The following is a 23013-nucleotide window of genomic DNA, read 5'->3' as shown; positions in this document are numbered from 1 at the left end:
CATCTTCCCTGACGCCCGTCAGTCCTTGAAATTTACTTAGTTGCGATTATAATCTTTCCCGCCCCACGTCCCAGTGGATCCCTCTTGCCCCCCCTAAGTGCTTGCACCCCATTTTGGAGACCAGTGTTTCTAGAATCTTCCTGATCACTGAGGTATTCACGTGGTTCAACAAGAATAACCACTTCTCTCCATTCCCACTTGTAAAATGACTCGCCTCTTTAGGACTTGTCTTTCAGCAAAAGCACGCTTCGGCGGCACTCGGGTTCACTACCCAGAGAATTAAGGAGCCTGACTCCGGCCCCAGCTCAAGAGGCCCTTGCCCTAGCCAGGGTCTGTCCGGGCTGTGCAGGTGACTGTCTTGTCATGAGGTCTTGCTTTTTCTTCCTGGGCTTCAGAGGCATTTCCTCGTCCAGGCAGGATCTTGCAAGGCTGAACCTAGAAACTGAATTCAGAGACTCCTTCATTATCTAAATGCATCGCTGAAGTAAATCACAGTGATAACGTGGGAGGGTTGTGCTCTTTCTGTAGCACTAATGGATTTATAACAGTCTCCCTTATCAGGCTCCTTATTTAATTCTCTCAGGTTCTGCAAAGCAAGTCGTAGCATTCCCATTTTAAGGAGGAAGAGACGGAAGGGCCCCGAACTTGCAGAGCTAGGAAGCGGTGGGGTTGGCATTTGAAACCAGCTCTTGCTGAATGTAAACCCATTCACTCTTCCTCCCGGCCCCGTGGAGGTGCGTGAATGGGGGAGACGGGGCACAAGGGCAGCGGTGATGAGACCACCAGAACAGCCTCCAAGCCCTTGACCTTGGCTTTGTGGTTCTGTGCTCTGAAGAGGAAGATAAAGATAAGTTATCCATCCTGCTTGTGGAAACTCCCCTCTGCTCTGTCTCTATGGCTTAAGAATTATCGACGGGGCAAAGGGCCCCGAGTGCCCATGTACTGGGGCTCCTGCATGCACCCCACACCTACTTGATGGGAAAATTCCAGAGGCAGCTAGGGACTGGTATTTTAATAGCGATACCTCAAGACACTGTATTGAAAAGATCATGGAGGTGGTTTTTACCATATGTACTGGAATAAATATTGCATATTGTTTGTAATAGCATCGTCACCACCAGCCTAAATGTCCACGAGCAGGGGATTGGAGAAATACATTTGTAATAAATTTATTTATAAATGTGTAAGAAACCAGAAGGGAATGCAAGAATTTCTTTTTTATGTATCCACTTAGACTCGGACAGAATGTCAAGAGGGAGAAAGCCAGTTGTAGGAGGATGTTTAGGGTGTAAGCGTTTGTCGTTGTGTCAAAACAGACACACACAAGAGCATCAGATAATACTGTGTATCGTTTGTGGGCTCATATATGTGTGGTAACACTATGGAAACATGGCGGTAGGACTCACACCAACCGCCTTTGGGGAGGGAGGCAAGGGATGGGATTGGGGAGAAATTTTAAATAAATTCCAACTGTTCTGGTCAAGTTTCCTTTATTTTAATAATAAGAAACCATTCGGAAGTGCAGTGTGGTATCCTGGACTGGATCTTGGAACAGAACAAGGGCAATAGTGGAAAAACTGGTGCAATCTGAAAAAAAAATCAGGAGTCTGGTTAATAGTAACCCATCGATATCAAATTCTTATTTTTGACAAGTGTCCCACGGTTATGGAAGATGTGAACCTTGGGGGAATCTGGGTGAGGGTCCACGGGAACTTTATACTGTCTTTGCAACTTTTCTATAAAGTTATTCTAAAATAAAAAGTTTATGGGAAAACCAGGAAGCAACCGTGATATTAACTCCTGCAAATTCTTAGTTTTGTGGGTACCTGGATATTAGTTACATTTTCCTCTGCATTCTTCTTTGTGATTACATTTTTCCAAGCACCGGTGAATCAGAAATCTCTCCTACTGGAGACAAGAGAGTCTTGGCCGGAAGCTCAGCCCTGAGGTGGCTCTTGGTGGTGTGGCCCCAGGGAACCCGTCTTAGAGTGTATTCAGGGTATCATGCCCCAAAGGCCAATAACTCATCAATCCACAGACCCATTAACATGACGGGGCCTCAGCCGGCAAATGAAAACCCCACGTGGCAGTGTCCCGAGACCTTCAAAACTCTCCCTGCCTCGGTTCACGAGGTGCCCCGTGTAAGGCAGTCCTCCGTTTATAAGCAAGAAAGAGAGGGGAGGGGGTCGTTTTAGGTCTTTCAGTTTTCCTCTTGGTCCTGAACTTTGTGAAATGTCCCCCCACCCTCTTCCGTCTTCTCAGGTTCCATTTTCTGACTCACTTGACCTAACATTTGTTGAGGGAGAAGCCCTTAAAAATGGCAGTGGGGCCTCAGAACCTTCCAGGGCTAGTAAACGTTTATGGGGTGGAGGCACCCGTTGGTCATTTCCTTTAGGAGGAGACAGTAAATGAAGCCACTTGCCTTATACCTGGTCAAACCTGGGGCTCCTAATTGTCTTAATATACTGGGGGGGGGGGTGAGGGTGCGGGGGGATGGGAGAGGAGATCCAGAAATCTCTGGTTCTCATGTGCCTCAAACACCCTAGGAACTTGGAAGTGGCCCTTTCACGCAGGTGTAGAGCAGGGTTTCCCAGCCGCAGCGCTGTTGACATTTTCAGCCCGACTCTTCTCTGCCGGGGGGCATCCTGGGCGCTGTAGAATGTTGAGGAGCATCGCTGAGCTCCACGCATGAGCGGCCAGGAGTGGCCTCCAGTTTGACAACCACAGTGTCTCCAGACATAGCCAGATGTGCCCTGAGGGGCAGAGGAGCCCCCGGCGGAGAACCACTGGTTTGGGGTAACTCTCCTCCAACTGGGAAATTGACTTGGGAGCCTGTGCTTCAAACCCATTGGCCCATGGCCGTGAGCGGGGAAAGCGGCATTTTCGGATGGATGGATCGTTTTCCGGTTGAAAGGAAGACAGAGTGCAAGCAAAACGTGAGCCCTCTCCTGGGGACCCAGCTCTGCCTGGATTTGAAACAGCCTGGAGATGAAAAGGAGGTCAGATCTCTCAAGAGCAGGCATTGTCTCCCGGGAACCAAGATATTTTTACAGCACCTTTTGCCCGATGATACTAAAAACTTATTAAACACACACTTAGAACTGGTCTCTCTTTATTCCCCTCCGCCAGCTTCTCAGGAGGAAATAGGGCAAACCTCTCTCTTACCTTGTTCCCCTCCAGCAGGTAACCTGCTGGGGGGAGGGGCGTGAGCCAGGAAGCTGCATTTTCCATTTCTCACTGCAGCTCAGAGCTACGGTAAATAAAGCAGGGAGACCCGCTGATTTTTGTGCAGACTGTGAGCCAGAATGGCTTTTACATTTTTCAAAAAGGGTGATTAAAGAAGAGTATTCCATGATGTGAAAATGAGATGAAATCCAGACTCCAGTGTCTATAAAGCTTTATCGGAACTCGTTTTGTTTGCGTCTTCTCTGTGGCCGCTTTCATGCTCCATCCACAGAGCTGAGTGGTTGCAACAGAGATGGTGTGGTCTCCAAAGCCTAGAATATTTATTATCTGGCCTGCTATAGAAGTTTGCTGACTCCTGCTTTAGACTGCCCATGCCCTCTACCTGGGGAAGGGTAAATAGTAAAAAAAAGTCTGAGTTTTATCTGACCCCTCTGTCCTCTGCAGACGTCCAGTGACACATAGACAACCCTCTCTCTTCCCGGATGTGGGAGGGCCTCCTCTGAGTTTGCACAAACTCTTAGTTAAACAGATTGCTCCTCTGAAGACTTCCTGGCATCCTTCATGTGGGTCGTGCGTCACAAGTTCCCACCAAAGCGATCAGGTAGACTGCACAGCTTTTCCTAAATTCGCTTCATCCCAGCAGCCCCGTCCCATGTTCTCTTTTTAAAAAAATTGTCCTAAGACGTCTCAGGTGATAGTTAAGACTGGCTCTGGGGTCGGACCTGAGTCTAAATCCCACCTCTGCTACTTGTTAGCTCTGTGACCTTGGGCAGGTTATGAAACTCTGGGTCCCCATTTCCTCCTCTGGGTTCGTGTTGGTGCCTGCCACCTGGGCTGCTGTGAGGATCCGTCCCCTCCGCGGTGGCGGGAGGAGAGCTGAGCATGGTGCCCACGTGGCAGCTGGTGCCCCATACGTAACATTAGTGGCCGGCAGCAACGCTGTCACTTGCCTGGCCAAAACTCGGACCACTCTGGGCGTGGCCTGCCTGTGCAGGTCCTCCGTGCAGCTCTCCGTGTAGGGCAGTGGGATGCACCGCCCGGCACCTTCTGGGGATGGGAACGGCGTGGGCACGTGTCCCACCAACTGAGTGCTGTGGGATTTGGGTCGGGGTGGTCCTCCCTTAGCCGGGATGCCCCGTGATGAAGCTGGAAGCTGGCCTCTGTTGACTGGGCACGAGGCAAAGCAGGAAGCTGGTTTTGTTATTACGAGTCCTGTTATACTAGAAAGTTACCTCTTGCTGATTATAATCTGTTTTTATCCGTGCAGAGGTTTAAGGAAACACCAGATCATCAGGACTAACCCTCCGCGCGTCCGCCAGCTTAGGGCCCAGACAGCCCCTCAGATTTAGACACTTGTCTATGGGCGGGCCTACTCTTAAAAAAATGAATAACAAAAATTTCACAGTAAAATTGTACCCTTTTCTCTCTTTTTTCTTTTCCCCTGAACTCTGTTTATGTCAGACTTAGTAGCATTTCCTGTGCCTGACATTTTGTTTTGTTTTTGTTTTTTTGTGGTACGCGGGCCTCTCACTGTTGTGGCCTCTCCCGTTGCGGAGCACAGGCTCGGGACGCACAGGCCCAGCGGCCATGGTTCACGGGCCCAGCCGCTCCGCGGCACGTGGGATCTTCCCGGACCGGGGCACGAACCCGCGTCCCCTGCATCGGCAGGCGGACTCTCAACCACTGCGCCACCAGGGAAGCCCCCGACATTTTTTGATATGGGCAACTGACCTCCACCTGAAGTGAGGACCCACCCATGCCGGTCATTCTTCAAATAGCACGATTTCCACATTTATTCTTATGTGTGAGGAAACTGGGACGCAGGGGTGACAAGTCATTTGCCCAGCTTTGGGGACAGCAGGTCTGTCTGGCTTTGAGTCCCGGGTCACTGGTGTGTGACCTCATGCAGGTGACCGGAGGCATTCAAGTGCTCTGGGACCCAGCTTCTGTCTTGGTCAGCTTGGGCTCCCGTAACAAAACACCATTTTCTGGGTAGCTGAAACATCAGACGTTTATTTCTTGTAGTTTTGGAGGCTGGAAGTCCGAGATCAGGGTGCGTGCATGGCTGGGTTCTGTTCTCTCTGGCTTGCAGACGGCTGCCCTCTCGCTGTGTCCTCACATGATGGGGAGAGGGGTCAAGTCTCTTCCTCTTCTTATACGGGCGCTAATCCCATCGCTTCATGACCTCATCTATACCTGATCACCTCCCAAAGACCGCACCTCCTAATACCATCGTGTTGGAGGTTAGGGTTCAACACATGAATCTGGGGGACCCAATTTAGTTCATAGCAGTCCCCCTCTCATATGGTGTGGCTTAGGGCCCAGGGCAGCTGGGATTAAATGGGGTGATGGCAGCCATCTCTCAGTAAACAGGGGCTGCCCCGGTACTGCCTTTGGAGCCCAGTCTGGCTGCGGAATCTCTTTGAGGTCCTTCTGTAAACACGGGTGTGGCCCGATGTCCTGACTTGTCCTCACTGGGGACGCCTGTAAGTTCCTCTCCAGGTCCTCACACTTAAGACCCAGCATTTTCCTAAGTAGCTTCACGTTTGAAAAACCGTATTTATATTATTTATTCAAATCCCATTCTAGATTTTGACGAGGCCTGGACATTTTAAGAGCAGTGTGATGCGGCATCTGCCCCTTTTTGGGGGCAGTGGGTCAGACAGAAACTGGGCAGAGTGAACATGACCTTTGGAATCCCTTAGGAAGCTGCCGTGTTGGAGATGGACACACTCCGTGTAAGTCCCTGCTGCTGGTTTTTCTTCCAGCATTGGGGTAGTTTGCCACTTCTTCCGTGGCCCATGAGATGAAACAGTTGGCTTAAGTTTAGTGCCATATTATACCAAAATACCTTTTTTTTTAAAAAAAAAATATATTATTTATTTATTTATTGGCTGCATCGAGTCTTGGTTGCAGCACACGGGATCTTTCGTTGGGGCTCGCGGGCTTCTCTCTCGTTGGGGCTTGCGGGCTTAGTTGCCCCGCGGCATGCGGGCTCTTAGTTCCGTGACCAGGCATCGAACCCGCGTCCTCTGTAGTGGAAGGCAGATTCTTAACCACTGGACCGCCAGGGAAGTCCCCGAAAATACTTATTTTTAAACACTAGCACCACTCTCATGAACAGGAAGTGCTGTAAGATATATACGTCCCAAAGCCTGCTCCTTGTTTCTGTGGAGAGGAATGATGTCTCATTTAGGACTTGTTCTAAGTCACAGTATACCTGCCTAACAGTGGCTTCAGCATTAAAAACATGTCAGTATCTCCCATAACAGCAATTCTGCGAAGTGATTCCAAGTTTGGGGTAGCAGCTCAGTAATATCATCCAGGTATCCATGAGCTTTCCCCCTTGCCTTCACCCTCCTCTAATGTCTTATGTCTGTTACCTCACGGTTACAGGATGGCTGCTACAGCCCCAGACATCACATCTTCATATAATCTCACGTTCAAGGCAAGAGAAAGGGAAAGGGTCCAAAGAGCTCTCCTTGCTTATCTGTCTCCTGGCTTCCTAGACATTCCCTAGAAGTCTTCTCTGTAAGTCCCCTGGCCCAAACTGGTTCACAAGGCCAGATCTTGCTACAAGGAAGGATGGAAAGGAATGAAACTGGCTTCTGGCCCACACAGTAGGAGGGAAAGCTTGGGGAAGGAAAGTGCATTGGAAGTGTTCGTTATGTAGCCACATTCAAATAATCTAAGTTGTTTCTCTCTCCCTCTTTGTCGTTGTTGCCTATGTGGTGTATAGGTGGATTTATAGAAGTTATTTGCACATGTGATTTGACTCAACTCTTCACTATGCCCAGATAAATGGGGACCCTGAGCTAGTTTCCAAAGTCTCCAAATAATAGCGTGCCGCAGTGAATATATGCAGAAGTTGGGTTGCATGTTGGCATTAATTCAACCAGACCCTCTGCAGCCCATGGAGGGACTTCAGTTCCTCTTTAAACTGGAACCTGTGAGTAGGTATACCTCTCGCCCTGACTTTGAAGACTGCGTGGGATTCTGGCCAACAGCCAGTTGCCTGCTGAAAACTATCTTTATTTTATCACCATCTCCTTAGACAAGTGGCAAAACTTCTTGAAAATGATCTGAAAAGGTCAGAATCATTGTCCCATGGAAGAAAACAGAGGCCAGGTCTGAGCTCTGCTTGTGGGACAGGTGGCTCCTGTTTCCCTCTGGGTAGAGGATGAACAGATCAAGATACTCAAGGCATGTTAAGAATCTGTGTCTTTGTTGGTAAGCCGAGGGTGGAGAGCTACTTGGATGGAAGCCCTGCTATCCTGGTAGAACCTTGTTTGTACCCTGAAAGCCTGTAAGAACTTTTTCCAGTAAGTGGGTTCTGGGCACATGGGTTACTACTGCTTGTTTCCTAGAGAGACTGATGTGAGAGGGTCTGGGTATATCCCTAGGCCCACTGGTTGGAAGAGATGATCAGTGGAAAAGGAGGTAGAAGGTGTTTTCAGGTGTTATTTCTGTGCAGTGTGTGTTTGGTGTGAACAAAATTATATGTAACAGAATTTTTGGGTTGCAGGCAAGAAAATATATTCAAACTAGTTTAAGGAGAATAAATAGGAAATCGATGCATCCCCAAGACCTGGGAAAGGACATAACAGCGACTAGAATGTCCTTAGAGAGTCCAGGGGTTATTCTCTCCATGTCCCTCACTGAATGGCTTCCCTCTGACCTCTCTGTCCCACTGGATTCCTCTGCTACCCTGCCTATTGGGAGAAAGATGGCCACCCACAGCAACTTGTAGTCACAGCTCTCTGGCTAGCCACATACTTGCCTTACCAGCTTCCCTAGCAGGATGGAATGGACATGGGATGGTGTTCTAACCCGTGAAGCACCAGAGGAAATCTGCTGGGAGTAGAAAGGGATGGGAGATGGTTCTGAAAAATATTTTGCTTCCTGATGAGTGACAGATGAACAAACAGAACAGTCCATCCTTTTCTCCCTTTTCTTACCTTGAATGTGGTTCTGTGAAGATGTGATGTCTGGAGCTGTGGCGGCCATCTTGTGACCATTAGGCAACAAGCGTAAGGACTGAACATCAATGTGCAGGCGATGGCAGAGCAAAAAGATGGAAGAAACTTGAGTTCTTGATGACTTGGTTGAGCTACTGCACCCAAATAAAATTCCTCGGGAGGGACTCTTAGCTTGAATTACATGTTCACTCATGAATCGGTTGGGTCTAGAAGGTAGATCATGCTTCATAAATAAGGTTTCTGAGAGTCAGCCTTTGGCCCCCTGTGGCTGGGTTGGGGAGTTGGGGGTGTGTATACGATCTAATTATTGCTAAGCTAGCCATAAAAATAATAATAATCTTTGTAGCTAACATTTGTGAAGGGCTTACTATGTGCTAAGTACCCTTTATCCTCTTTACCTATATTACTAATTTAATTCTCATAACAGCTGTTTCAGGTGGGAGCTATTACTATCCTCCTTATTTTAGAGATGGGAAAACTGAGCACAGAGAAGTAAGCAGCTGGCCCAGAAAGTGTATTTGAATTTGGAGGTCCAGTTACTGAGCCCTCCCTCTTAAACTTGATCCCGAGCTGCTCCTCAGGCTTGAAGGATGGGTTTGGAGCAGGTGAATAAACAGCCTTGCTAACGGGAGGGTCATAGGTCAGGGCAGTAGGATGCCACATACATGTTTCCCAATTAGGTGCTTTAGGCATAATATCCCATTTCTTTGATTATCGATGCTTCTGAAACCAAGATGTCTTAAAATTGATAAAGGTGTTAGTATCTTTTCCCCAAACAGCTGGTATGAAATTGCTCTTACTATAGGGGGACTGTGGTGACAGATACTTCTTGAGTACAACTGGAGATGGATAAAGCTAGCCAATACGTATTGTTGATAAAACTGTTTATTGAAGTTTAACTTGTGTACAGAACAGTGCACGAATCTAGAACAGTTAGGAATTTCCACAAAGTGAACACACCCAGGTACCAGTGCCCAGAACAAGAAACAGAACGTGACCAGCTGCCAGAAGCCCCCTCACAGCCTCACCCAAGGGCGACTGCCATCCTGTCTTCTAACGCCATAGACTAGTGTTGCCTGTTTTAAAACTTTATCCATTTAATTGTACAAGTGTTCCCTTAAATCACTACCAATCATTTCCAATTATTTGGAAAGATGACTCCATTTAGACCTGTTTCAAGTAAACCAGAGGAGACTCACTTTGGAAATCTGTTTGCCGCTCTGCCGGTTACATTCAACAGAGAATCCAAACTGTAATTTCAGAACCATTGTTTGGTTTGACCTCGGATTCTCCTTCACTTACCAGAAATAGGTTCAAGGGACAAAAATGCAGTTTTAAGGGTGTTTTGATAGTTCAGCTTGGGAAGTCAAGTTCAGTTTGTTGCAATGTGAGCGTGAAACGAATGAGGGTCTTGAAGTTTGCTGGTTTCCACCAAACTCCCCCCTGCAAGCCCCCGGGGCGGCTTCTGAGCATCTCTTTACAGTCCTACTTGCAGAAGTGGACGCTGATGCCTCTGTGATGAGTGTTTTGCTCCATGTATGGGGTTTAGAGGAGACTCTTATTGTGAAAGGGAGATGGGAGTCCAGCATGAAGGAAACGCAGAACAATCTCTTCCTTAGCTGCACCTGCACTGCTCTGGCCTAATGAGTTTAGGTTGATGGAACCCAGACCTCAGGAAGGATTATAAATTCTCATTTGATTTGATTTGCTTCTAAAATACCTTAAACCAGCTGTGCCTGCCCAGCTGACCCAGGAGTCTCTGGCTGCTTTGGGGGAAGGTCTGAGCAGGCACCCTCCTGTCCTGGGGAGGGGCCCATGGGCTGCCGCACTGCCCCTCCCACCCCCGGCCGCTCCCGGGGCCTCCTCTGGTCTGGCGCTTGTCCTTGTCATGTCCCATGATCGCTGGCCTCTGTCTTCTTGAATTCTCATGACGGCCCCATATAACTGGGGACCTCTTCGTGTCCCCATTTTATTGAAGGGGAAGCTAAGCCTCCCAGAGATGGGTTAACTTGTCCTGAGTCACTGCTGGTGATTGGCAGAGTCCGAGTCTGAACCCAGGCCAGAAGGCCCCATCTCAACCCCAATTCTCTGCTGCTTCTAGAGCTGAGTGAGACCGAGAGGGGCTTTTCTGCCCTCCCAAGGGAACCCGGGGGGAAAGTTTCCAAAGACTGTTCACTGAGATACTTGAGAACCTGCCCAGGGCCACGCAAGTGAGTATGGTGGGTGGGACAGTGGAGAACCACAAAACAATCAGAGCTGACATCGTTCAAGACTTTTCTGTGCGCCAAGGGCTCCACGGACGGGCTCTATTCTGGCGGTTCTCAAAGTGGGGTCCCTGGACCGGCCGCATCGGCATCTCCTGACAACCTGTTAGAAGTGCAAGTTCTTGGGCCACACCCCAGATCTCCCATGTTACAAATACTGGGAGCCGGTCCAGTGGTCTGTGTTTTGACAGGCTCCCCGGTGGTTCTGGAACACGCCGAAGCCTGAGGATCCCTGGTCTGTTTTAATCCTACACCGACCCAGTGAAGTCAGTGTTAGTCTCATCGTCCTCGCATTTGACAGATGAAGAGTAACTTGCCCCAGCGCCCCGTGGGTGGCAGGGCCGGGACTCCCCCCGCAGCCTGGCTCCACGTTCAAGCCTCTTACGTTCTGTACCTGGCTTCTCTCAGGTCTTACTCTGGGAGTTAAAACCTAGAAAAGAAGATGGTTAATAAACAGGTCAACGGGCCAATCAATCAATTCCTTAAGCCCTAGGAAGGACATGGATGGGGAGGGGCGGCTGGGAGGGAGTAAACGGCCCAGCTCAGCCAGCCGAGGGGAAGGGGTCTCGGGGCCGGGTGCGCCTGAAGCAGAGCCCCTGAACTTGCTGGGTCTGATGATTACCCAGCCTGATGTCACTCAGCAAGTGACAAACTCCCAGGTGGCCCTGTGACCGGGGCAGGGGTCGTCATTCCTATTTTACAGACGGAACTGAGAGCCCAGGGGCCACCAGCATCCGACGCAGGCGTCTCCCACAGCTCCGGGATTAAGTTCTCCCTGCTTCCATGGAATTTCTCACACTGGGAACCTGTTTCTGAGGAAGAACCTCCCCGTCTCTCTGAGAACACGTATTTGGACCCTGGTTTGTGATAAGCTCTTTATGTCGTCATGCTGCTATCAGAAACCAGCGCGCCGATGCTGCAGAGCAGCGCTGTCCAATAGCACGTTCCCCGGTGATGGAAGTGTTCTGTGTCTGCCTTCCAGTACAGGCGCCCCTGGGCACATTTAAACCAATGACACTGAAATCAATGGAAACACTGCCACACCGGCCACATTTCAAGTGCTCTGTAGACACATGCAGTTCGTGGCTGCCATACTGGACCGTGCAGATGTAGAATTCGAGTTTAGGTCGAACTACATATAGGTCAAAATTGGTGGAAATTTCACAACTTTTTATGGTACAACCTAACAGAAGTGAAAGGGGACTTCAGGCCAATTAAATCCATTCTCTTGTTACTGAGGGAAGAACTGAGGCCCACGGAGCTCAGGTCCCACGCAGCCGATTGAGAGCCCAGGTGGGACCAGAACTGCCTGGGTCTCATGAGGCTTGTGTGTCTGTTAGCTCCCGGATTCTCAACTTGGCGTGGTTGACAGTTGAGGCTGGACCACCCCCTGTAGTCGGGGGCTGTCCTGTGCACTGTAGGATGCTTAGCAGTGTCCTGGCCATTACCCACCAGACTCCAGTAGCACACGCTCCCTAAGCTGTGACAAACAAAAAGGAATGCAGGCATTGCCCAAGAGCCCCTGGGGAGGGGAGGGGAGAACAAAATTGCCCCGGCTAAGAATCACTAGTTTAGCTGAAATAGTAACTAGTTTCCATTCTGTCCCCTCATTTTCAATTAGCTAAGGACGGGGTGGGGACCCAGAGGTCCCTAAGGGCTGGGCTCCCCCGCTCTGGGGAGACGGGTACCCCTGGATGAAGGATGACTGCCTCGATTTATGGCGGAAAGGTTGATGTAAGCTCACAGCCTGTTTTTCTTTTCAGCTCTACCAGCGTCTGGGGCTTTTTAGGCAAACAACTGGCTTTGGCCCTAGAGATAATTAAACCCATCTTTTCTCCGTCTCCCCGCCCCATCCCCTAAACCCTTTGGTCCATTCAATTCACAATGATAACATTGTTCAGGCAACAGCGCACACATGTTGACGCCGGGGTGTTTAATCTCGCGGGGCAGCAATTCTCCGCTCCACCCCCTCCACATCTGCGCGGCTGCCACGCTTATGACAAAGCGCCTGGCCGCCAGCGGGCTCGCCTCCGCACCCGCGGCTCGGGACGCGGCCCCCTGCGTCTAACAAGGAGGCAGTGTCTCGGAAGACCCTCTCGGAGCGCCCGGCGCTGGGGCTCCAGGTGGTCTCGCTGGCAGCCAAAGCATTTGGTGGAAAGTTCGAGAGTTGAAGCGGCAGTTCAGGGGAGACAATGCCGCTTGTGTGCCCTCTGCCGGGCGGGGCCCCGCCCCCTGATTTGGGGGGCTGGGGAGGGAGGATGGGGAGACGGGTTAAGGCTACACCACCTTCAAGCGGTCGGCCTCCCTCGGGGCGACTCTAACACCAGCAGGAGCAGTATTTACAAACCAGAGGGACCTGAGAGGAATGCGGAGTCCTCGCTCTCTGAGTTTAGCGTTTAAGGAGATTAATGTTGTGACCGCGTCGTGTGTGCTGAGAGCTTGGTGTGTACTTCAGGGATGTCTTTATTTAATCGTCTCCATGGCTAAGAGGTTGGCGGTGGCTCCCGGCATGAGGGAGAGAGTGTGGCTAAGTGGTGAAGCATTCAGACCAGCTGTGTGGCCGTGGGCAAGTGACTTTACCTCTCTGAGCCTCAGTGTACTCCTCTGTAGAATGGACACGATGCACGTGCTTACTGCTGAGTGGGGTGTTTTATAAGGATTCGAGGAAATGATGTGTGTGTGACACATGTGATGTGGTATCCAGGCCAGTGGGAGGGCTTTGATAATGGTACCCGTCCTCCTCATATCGTTAGGATGGCTGCTATCAAAACAAAACAAATCATCAGAAAATGACAAGCGTTGGGGTGAGAGAATGTGGACCAATTGGAACTTCTGTGTGCTGTTGGTGGGAATGTAAAATGGTACAGCCTCTATGGAAAACAGTATGATAAGTCCTCAAAAAATTAAAAGTAGAAGTACCATGTGATCCAGGAATTCCGTTTCTGGGCATATATCCAAAAGGATGGAAAGCAGGGTCTCAAAGAGAGATCTGCACACCCGTGTCTGTAGCTGCATTATTCACAAGAGCCAAAAGGTGGAAGCAAGCCACGTGTTCCCTGACAGATGACTGGATAAACAAAACGTAGGGTATCCACACAATGGAATATTATTCAGCCTTGAAAATGAAACCAATTCTGAAGCATGCTACAACATAGATGAACCTGGAAGACATTGGGCACAGTGAAATAAGCCAGTCACAAAAGTGTGGTTCCACTGTATGAGGTACAGAGGGCTGTCAAAGTCCTAGAGACCGAAAGTAGACTGGTGGATGCCAGGGGATGGGGTGGGTGCAGAATGGGGAGGCGTGTAATGGGGCCAGAGTTTCAGTTCTGCAAGAGTAAGAGTTCTGCGTATTGCTTGTGCAGACATGTGAATGGACTTAACGCAACTGAACCGTACACTTTAAAATGGTTAAGATGGCAGATTTTATGTTGTGTGTATTTTTACCACAATTAAAAATAAAACTTTTAAAACGGTGGCTGTTACCTAGCTCAGGGGTTGGGTAGGTGACAGAGCTGCAATCCAAGTGAGCTTTTATCCACCTCTCACCTCTAGCAGGTCAACAGAGGGCTCTTTCCCCCAGAGCGGGCGGTCAAGAAATACTTGTAGAATGAATACAGTGGGGGTGAGGAGACACCGAAATATTTTCTTGGCCGTGTTTATCGTGTTAGACTTTGATGCAGTTTTCCTCTTCTCTATGTTTAGGACCGTCTCCCTTCTTCTGTAAGAGCAGCACAGTGTATCAACACTCATGTTATTAAGAGAACATTTTCCTGTTAGGGTCATTGGTATGTCTCTTCAGTTCTCTGGGACTCCCAATTTATGGCATGCCTCTGGCGGCTTTTTCAAGCTCCTTAATCTTGCCGTGTAAATCTTGGAATGAATGAAGAACCATCATCAAATTTCACATCCCTGAAGCTGCAGAGCCGTAAATCGCCGAGTGACAGCAGCCTTGGTAACATCAGCTCCAGTGAATTCTGGCGTGGGCCAGAACCTTCTGGATGAATTGTATCCCCGTAGTACAGGAAGGAGCCTGGGGTGAAAGTTTCAGAGTGAAATCGGGGTGGGGAGATGCTGGGCCACAGGATCCTAAGAAGTCAAGGGTCTTTGAAAACTCAGCTCTAGTTTCTGGTTATATTTTGGACTTTGGTTGTTTCTCAGAGCCTCGTGAAAGGCGTCCAGGGGTCTGCCCCCAGCCCATAACTGGAGCTCGTGGTCCAATCTGAGCTCAGGGAAACCGGACGCTGAGTAAAGAGCAGACTTCCAATGCTGGACTTGCAGTTTTTACTTGGAAAGTGTCACTTTGCTTATAAAATATTTAAGTCCTCTCTCATAGTTTGGCGGCATCTTTTGGGGACAGTCAGAGGACCGCATAGTCTGGAAAGTTAACTAAGCTTTTTCTAAAAACCATGAAATTTTGGAAGGAACAGCTGGGCCATTAACTTGCTTACTACTATTTATCAGGTCTTCCTAGCCCTGGCCGGGAGACCGGCTCAAGGAGGGAATGAAGGCAGCTTTGTACGGGCTGACAGTCCCCCCTCCACGACGCAAATGTCTGTCCTCTGCAACTGGCCATCTCTTTGCTTCTCTGCCTTCTGTGCACGGCTGTCTCCACCATTACCACGTCCTGGGGTCTCTAAGCTGCCGACGATCAAACCCTGTGCGTGGCCTCCGTATCCCTGTTACCTGACGCTGGCTACCACCTGGTCATCTTATCCTGCCTGTCTCTGGTCCTGTTCCTTCCCCTGGACCGAGGTCTTGCGGTGGCCGTGTCTTCCATCTCCCGCACAGCCCCCCAGTAGTGGTCCAAGGCGGTGCTCATCTTTCTCATTGGATGTGCATTTTTCCCACAAAACTAGATGCATAAGTGCAATTCAGCAGCCCCCAACTGGACATTCAATTGTCCAGTCAAATTTCCCACTTGGATTTCCCACAGGTCGCCTCAAGTTTAGCTTTCTGCATCTACACGTGTTTCCTTCTCTCCTACTTCACCTGTGGAGCTCTTCCTCCTGCGCTTATATCCACCACTGGCATTATTGCCCACGAGGCGTTCCTAGCCAGCACTGGGTAGCCCTTCTCCATCTCCCTCTCTTCAAAATGCTTGCCCTTGACCAGTCTTTGGCTTCTGTCCATTCCCACTCCTGCTTCAAGGTGTTTACCCAGTAGAATTGTGTTCACCAACAGGAAGGATGTTCACTGTAGCCCGATTTGTAATAGTCCCAAACTGGAAACTCCCCAAATGCCCATAGAAAAATCAGCAGTGGCCTATTCATACAGTGGAGTCCAATACAGCAGTGGAAATGAGTGAATAACCGCTCCGCATAGCCACGGAGGGTGCGCGCGGACACAGTTAAGTGAAGGAAGCAGAGGCAGAAGGGGAAGCCCCAGGCAGGCAGGGTGAGTCTGCGGTGTTGGGTGTTCGGATGGTGGTCACCTTTGGGGATAAGCAAGGGGCTGGGGTTTGGGAGGGGCCCGGGAGGGGCCCGGGGGGGTGTCTTTGGTGCTAGTAACGAATGTGCCGTGTCCTGCTCTGGGCGCGTTTGCATCGAGAAATGTCACCAAACTTCACGAACACGTAGGATCTGTGTGCTTTACTGCATGTATGTTATCAATAAAATAGTTGACTTAAAGACTAGAAGAGGATCACACGAAGTACTATATTGAATCCAATAGACTAATGGAGCCCTACTAAGCGTCAGGCTGTGCGGGGCACTGGAGGCTCACGATCGAGACGTCGTTGCCCCTGTTCCCAGAGCTCCGTCAGGGGGTCATCTTGTACTTGGAAATTATCCACGTCTGAAGAAAGCAGCTTTCACGGCAAATGGCCACCTGGGCATCCCCACTATTACCTGGGGGTGTTTCCTGCCCATCCATTTCTGGGTGTGTATATAATTGGGCTCGATTGTTTTGCTCAGAGCTGCCTTGGTTGCAAAGGACAGCAACCTGACTCTAAGTAGCTTACACGGGACTTGTCTGAAGGGTCTCCACGTGACTCACAAATTAGAAGAACTGAAACCTCAAACTTCAGGGAGGATGGGGACCACCAGGCCAGGGGATCAAGCCTGGAAGGCTTCCCCCTTAATTCTGAGCTCTGTCCTCCTTGCCTGGAGTCTTCTCACCGGCCGGCTTTCTCTGTGCGGTGATGGTGTGTGGCTGCCCAGAGTGCCACATTACATCCTTAGGGTTTAAGGCAGAGAAAACAAACAGGGCTCTTTCCCACCAGGTGCCAGTAAAAATAAAAGCAATCTTGTGCTTGGCCCAGCTTGGGGCTCGTTCCCTCCCATCCCTCAGCTCTGGGGAAGTAGGTCAGGGGACAAGGCGGTGGCTCCCTTGGGACCGTTTGGCTCGGTTGCAAGAGCCACGATGAAGCTCTCCAAGAGGAGGAGATGGCGTGAACGTGGCACCCGCGGGTGACATCACAGTGAGCTGTGTCTCAGCACGAAATGAACCCGTAAGGAGCAGGAGGAATATTGCATCTTCTAGAGCTCTTCTCCCATGTGTATAAGAGTTTATTGTATTCATTTATCTTTGTGTATTATTATGTGTGCACATCAGTATGTGTATATCGGGGGGCATACCCCTAATTTTTAGGGTGTTAAATACAGTTCTATAAAGTGTGGCTCTGGAAACCTCCACCTAGGTACCCTTTATTTATTTATTTTTAAATTTTATTTATTTTTGGCTGCGTTGGCGCTCACAGGCTTTCTCTAGTTGTGGAGAGCGGGGGCTACTCTTCGTTGCAGTGTGCGGGCTCCTCATTGCTGCGGAGCACAGGCTCAGGTGTGCGGGCTTCAGTAGTTGCAGCATGTGGGCTCAGTAGTTGTGGCTCACGGGCTTAGTTGCTCCATGGCATGTGGGGTCTTCCCGGACCAGGGCTTGAACCCGTGTCCCCTACACTGGCAGGTGGATTCTTAACCACTGTGCCACCAGGGAAGTCCCACTTAGGTACCCTTTAAATGCCTGCTGCCCTCTGCAAGTCTGCATGGCAAGCTGCCTTTGGTTATCGTAATCCGCTTGTGCAGAGGACCCTAACTTAGTGAGGGGCACACTTGGACGTATCGTGTGACTGTAAATGGGAGGAGAAACCCTAGGTGCTGAGAGGAGGCAAACGCGCTTGGGTGATGTTTGGGGATCAGGCTTGACCTGTATGTGGGGCAGAGGTCTTGCCTGACATGTCAGAGGGTCATGAGAGGGGATACCGCCTCCTGTTCCACCTGCCTCTACCCTTCATTGGCACCCTCCAGCCCAAAATTTGCCCTCCCGGGACCAGCTTTGGGGTTATCATTTCGGGCTTTTGTGAAAGAAGGACATCAGAATCGGCTTTGGGGACAGTCGTGAAGCTGGTTGCTGTCAGGATGGTTTTTCTGGAATCTATTTTCTTTGGACTTAGCTTTTGGTTCTCAGGGGTTTGGACTTTTTTAATCTTTTGAAGATGAAGGTCCTTTGTTCATTCCTGTGAGTTCACTCAGTCAGTGGTGTTCTAGACTATAAAGGGCAGTGGGAGAAAAAGCCGGTTTCCTGGGTTCTGGGTTTCCTTGGGTTGCTTTTCTTAATGGGCTCAGGGAGATATCAACTCTAGACATTTATTTTAAAACTCGAGTCTTGGGTAATCAACTACAGTAATTTAACAACAAAGTGTGAAGACAGTTTTCTCCCTAAAATGCATGCATGTTTCCATCTGCTTTAGTGGTGACTGTTAAGCCATCTTTTTTTTTTTTAATTAATGTATTTATTTGTTTATTTTTGGCTGCATTGGGTCTTCGTTGCTGCGCGCGGGCTTTCTCTAGTTGTGGCGAGAGGGGGCTACTCTTCGTTGCGGTGCGTGGGCTTCTCATTGCAGAGGCTTCTCTTGTTGCAGAGCACAGGCTCTAGGCACACGGGCTTCAGTAGTTGTGGCACACAGGCTCAGTAGTTGTGGCTCATGGGCTCTAGAGCGCAAGCTCAGTAGTTGTGGCACACGGGCTTAGTTGCTCCATGGCATGTGGGATCTTCCCGGACCAGGGATTGAACCCGTGTCCCCTGCATTGGCAGGCGGATTCTCAACCACTGAGCCACCAGGGAAGCCCTGTTAAGCCATCTTGATCCCTGAGACTGAAATGGTGTAGACTCCACACGGTGGAGCGGTTTCCATATTAAATGGAAACCTTGGGAAGAGGAGATTTGGGATTTGCTTTGAACTTTGAATTAGTCGCTGCTCTTCTTTTAAAAAATGACTGTTTTTTCTTTGATAAATCACAAGATTATGTAGGTTTCAGGAAGAACAGAATAATGACATGGTTCATCCCTCTCATTGTCTTAAAATGATTAATGAAAAAATTTCACTTAGGAAGCCATGCCAAAGAGCCTGTAAATGTTTGCAAGAAATTTAGTTGGACACTTTATCCATTTATCTTTTTTTAAAAAAGAAACCTTATAACCCTGATATCTTAATTGTCTTAGCAGTTAAGATACGTTTTATCTTACACATTAAAAAAAGTTACATATACACCTGCTGCAGCAAACTATATTTGTGATTATATATCAGTGTTTTCTTTCTTCATTGCCTGTGACTTTAGTGACTGTACCTGTGTTAATGTCATGCTTATCCAAACATTTCTTTTCTGTTTGATCTATTGTAATTTTTTTCAAATAAAGTTATCATAGCTGAACTATGTAAATACCCACACGCACATATTATTTTTTCTGTACTGATTGTCACTCTTACAGCTCATTGTTTGAGAGGCCCTGTAAAAATGACCCATACAAATTACTTCCCGCTCGCCAGGCACTGTTGTAAGTGCCGCCTCCTGTGACCTTCCCTGTGAGAGAGGACCAGTGTAATATCCCTGGAGGAAGGGGATACGCACAGAGGTTAAGTAACTGGGCCAAGGCCACAGGCAGTGCACAGCTGAGATCTGAACTCAGGCCACCCGGCTCCAGGGAGTGTAAAGGTCAAGAGTGGGGTTTCGGAGCTCAGGCACTCACCGAACGTGTGGCCTCGGGCAAGTTACCTTTCCTCCCTGAGCTTCAGTTTCCTCATCTGTCGAATGGGGCTCAATCCTGCCTCGCCTGGATCCACCACGTGACGGCCAAGAGTGCTCAATGCGAGAACCGTCACGGAGCACGTGCCTTTCTGCACTTCTGGGTTCCTCAGCCATCTGCATTTGTAAATTGTGGGTCCACTGTCCCATTCTCTGCTCGGGTTGATGGCTGTGTTTGCCAGCAGGAGCTGTGGTGAGGCATGGTCTGTCCCCGCGCTGGGAGCAGGGGCACCGGGGTCTGTCGGGGTCTCGCTGAGTCCCAGGCACCGTGCCCGAGGCTCCTGTGCACAACGGCACGAAGCTGGCTTGCTCGCTGAATACTGAAGCACCGCACACCTCAGGGGTTCTTTCTGGCCTTTGGGGGTTTGGCTCCGCTGCGGGCGAAGGGAAGACGGTTGGAAATAGAGACTGTATCTGTGCAGTCTGTCAGCATGGGGGGCCACTCCTGGTGTTCCTTAGCTGCATGTCAACTCCTGTAAATGGAAGTATCTAAGGGGATGTTTCAAGGAGTGGCCAGAAGGATGGGGCGGGGTGGGCGGGAGACAACCAAGTGTTCACAGTGAAGGGGACTGCAGGAGGGCAAGGTCTGCCGAGGCTGGAAGAGCCACATGTTGGCCGCTGCTACCTGGAGGTCCAGAAAAATGGTGACCGTAGGGTGTCCTTTCCATTTGGTTGTGGGTGGTCTCTGGTGACCTTGGCTTGGGTGGGGTGCTGGGGCTGGGGGGCGACGCAGCTGAGTTCACTGCGAGCGAGCTCAGGGGGGCAGGGGGGCACCCTCCGGCCGCTCACTGGGGCACAGGGATTCTCTCCAGGAGTTGTTGCCTCCCCTCAGCCCCCCACCCAGAGTCCCCTGCAGAAAAGTACCTGAGGAGAACAGGAGTCATCCCCAGACTGTGCCCACGTCTTTGGCAGGACAGACTTGCCTTCTTCCATCACCCCCGCCCCCTGTACATAAAAGTGCTCGGGCGCGATATCGAACACGCACAGCTCCACTTCCGGGTGTGCCTGCCCCCCGGAAATACGGGTGCCCGGATGTGCACAGCAGCGCTGCTCGCAGAGCCCCAAACTGGAAACTACCCAGACGCCCGTGTCCTGTGGGATGGATCCGTGAACAGGGCTGTAATCGAGCTGTGGAATACTGTACAGCAACGAGGAGGAATGAACGTCCACAGCAACGTGGATGAATCGCACAAACGCTGTTGAGTGAAAGAAGCCTGGCACAGAAGAATAGATACTGTATTATTCCCTGTTTATAATGTTCAGAAACAAGCAAAACTAACCTCTGGTTTGAGAAGTTGGGGGGAGAGGAAGGGGGCACTGGTAATGTTCTGTTTCTTGATCTGGGAGAAGGTCCCATGGTGGGTTCACTGTGACAGTTCACTGAACTGCACCCCTGTGGTTGTGCACGTACAACACGTATGTTGTAATGCAGTGAAAACATTCTAACAGACACGCCAAGGAACTCCCCTTGCTGAGCTGTCAGCGCTGCCACTGAGATGTGTGGTTAAGGCCTCGGGTTGGGTGGGACCTCGGTTTCAGTCTCAGCTCCCCGACCCTGGGAGGCCGCACCACGCCTCTTGGGTCTCAGGTGCACCCCTACCCCTACCGACGCGGCATTGTGCTCACCTCCTAGGGTGACGTGAGGGCTGAATGAGCTAGAAGGGTGACCAAGACTGGCCCGGGGCATTTCCCTAGTGACAGAGGCCCCCTTCCCCTGGGGTCCCCTCCCGAGGCTCCCTCGATCCCCCGTGGGGGGCACTTTGCAGAGGCTGCCGCAGTAGACCCTGCATCCTCATCTTCTCCATAAATCAAAGTGGAAATGCCCTGGGCCAGTCATATTATTAAGGTTTAAAACAGATTTTTGGTTTTTAAAGGGCCTTTGGGCTGCCAGTGCTGTGAACCTCCTTCCTCAAAGGCATTCACGCGTTCTCGTCCTGCTTGTACCTGTGGCAGCCCTAACCCCCCAGCCTGAGGGCTTTCACGCTGAGAAAGCTGAAGCTCGCTGGTCATGTTTCTCCTCCCTTCTGGCCAAGCTGGTTGTACTCTCCCTCCCTGTCTCTCTGGTTCCCCACCCCCGAGGCAGGAAGTGGAGATTGGGCTGTATCTCCCAGGAGATGAAGGGTACCTGCAGATGCTGCAGGCCCACCTGGGCTTGGCCATCCTGCATCTTTGCAACACCGACGATGCTCACCTTCGTTGCTGCTCCATGTTAGTCCAAAGGATGCACGATCCTTGGGAACCAGGGGCCCACTCCCCGAAGCATCGCTCTCGCACTTACATCCATCTGGGTGTTCGCCGTCTATGAAGTGGACATAATGGCTTAGTCTAGTGTCACTGCCAGTATAAGGGAGAAGGGCTTGGTCCCTTGACCTTGTTTTGTCCTGAAGTCCTCTTCCAAACCCCCCACCCTCCCCGCCAAGATGCTGCCATTCACCTCTTTTTCTTCTTTTTGTCTAAGGCTGTGTAAACCCTGGCTGCTGTTAGAGACATCTGGGGTGCTTTAAAAAGTACAGGTTTCTGGGCCCCTTCCCCAAAGATAGTGATTCATTTGGTTCCGAGAGGGGCAGGGTGCTGGAGCCCACTTTGTGCCAGTCTGCCCACCACTGTTCTCAGTGACTTCACTTTGGTAGCTTGAAATCTTCCAAGATGAAAATTGGCAAACACCGCAGATCGGGTCCTAGAGAGCCGGTTATTAAACGTTTACCAGCCCCCACTGGGCTAGGGCATCAATGTGTTCTCAAAGTTCCCATGGTGATTGTCACACGCAGCCAGGGCTGAGCACCACTGGCCTAGGTAACCCATGATAGGCATAGTAAGGTTGACGTTTACACTGTAGCTCACAGCTATCCAGCGCTTCCAGTGGTTATATGAATTAGATCACTTAACTCTCACAGCAACCCATGAAGGGGGATTATTATTCCCATTTTTCAGATGAGGAAACTGAGGTCTGGATAGCTAACCTGGCACTTGTCCAAGCCCACCCAGCTTGGTAGTGGCTGAGTCTGGATTTGAGCCCAGGCCTGAGTCCCCGGAGCCCAGGCCTGTCCAGGGCCTCTGGGATGACTTGGTCAGTACCCCACTCTCCCCAGCAAGTTGGTGCAGAGTTCATTGTTCTTATTGTCCAAGGTGACCACGGGGTCTGAGCCTGTGACCTGTAGTCTGCTGCAGGTCAGCCTGGAACAGGCAGTCATCACCAGGGGTCACCAGCTCTGGGCAAGTCTCCATCGAGCTTAGGCAAGATGCTTGGACTCTGAGCTGGGAGAGTGAAACCCAGTCACTAATGAGCTTTTGGTGCCGATGTGTGTTTTCTCCCCTTTGCAGTGGAACACGACAAAGAGTTCTTCCACCCACGCTACCACCACCGGGAGTTCCGGTTTGATCTTTCCAAGATCCCAGAAGGGGAAGCGGTGACTGCAGCCGAATTCCGGATCTACAAGGACCACATCCGGGAACACTTCAGTAACGAGACGTTCCGGATCAGCGTTTACCAGGTGCTGCAGGAACACTTGGGCAGGTGGGTGCTGTACTGGTGCCTGGGAGAGGTCCTGAGCTGCTTCAGCTGCA

At 50.4% G+C, this 23013-nt stretch overlaps 1 protein-coding gene across 9 annotated transcripts in view; it reads left to right on the top strand.

Annotated features, from left to right (window-relative positions):
- Window positions 1-23013, top strand: part of BMP7 (bone morphogenetic protein 7) — an 89794-nt gene that overhangs the window by 10047 nt on the left and 56734 nt on the right. For 6 of the 9 annotated variants that reach the window (XM_033841262.2, XM_019943882.3, XM_033841261.2 and 3 more), the window contains exon 2: window positions 22771-22963. In XM_033841262.2, the coding sequence (XP_033697153.1) occupies window positions 22771-22963 (193 nt within the window). The remainder of the gene's footprint in view (window positions 1-22770; window positions 22964-23013) is intronic. The other 3 variants (XM_073793121.1, XM_073793119.1, XM_073793122.1) reach the window with 1 other exon arrangement.

The sequence above is a fragment of the Tursiops truncatus genome, chromosome 15 (genome assembly GCF_011762595.2).
Source record: "Tursiops truncatus isolate mTurTru1 chromosome 15, mTurTru1.mat.Y, whole genome shotgun sequence".
NCBI classification, from domain to species: domain Eukaryota; kingdom Metazoa; phylum Chordata; class Mammalia; order Artiodactyla; family Delphinidae; genus Tursiops; species Tursiops truncatus.
Note: the sequence above shows the minus strand (reverse complement) of the source record. Positions and strands in the feature narration are given on the sequence as shown.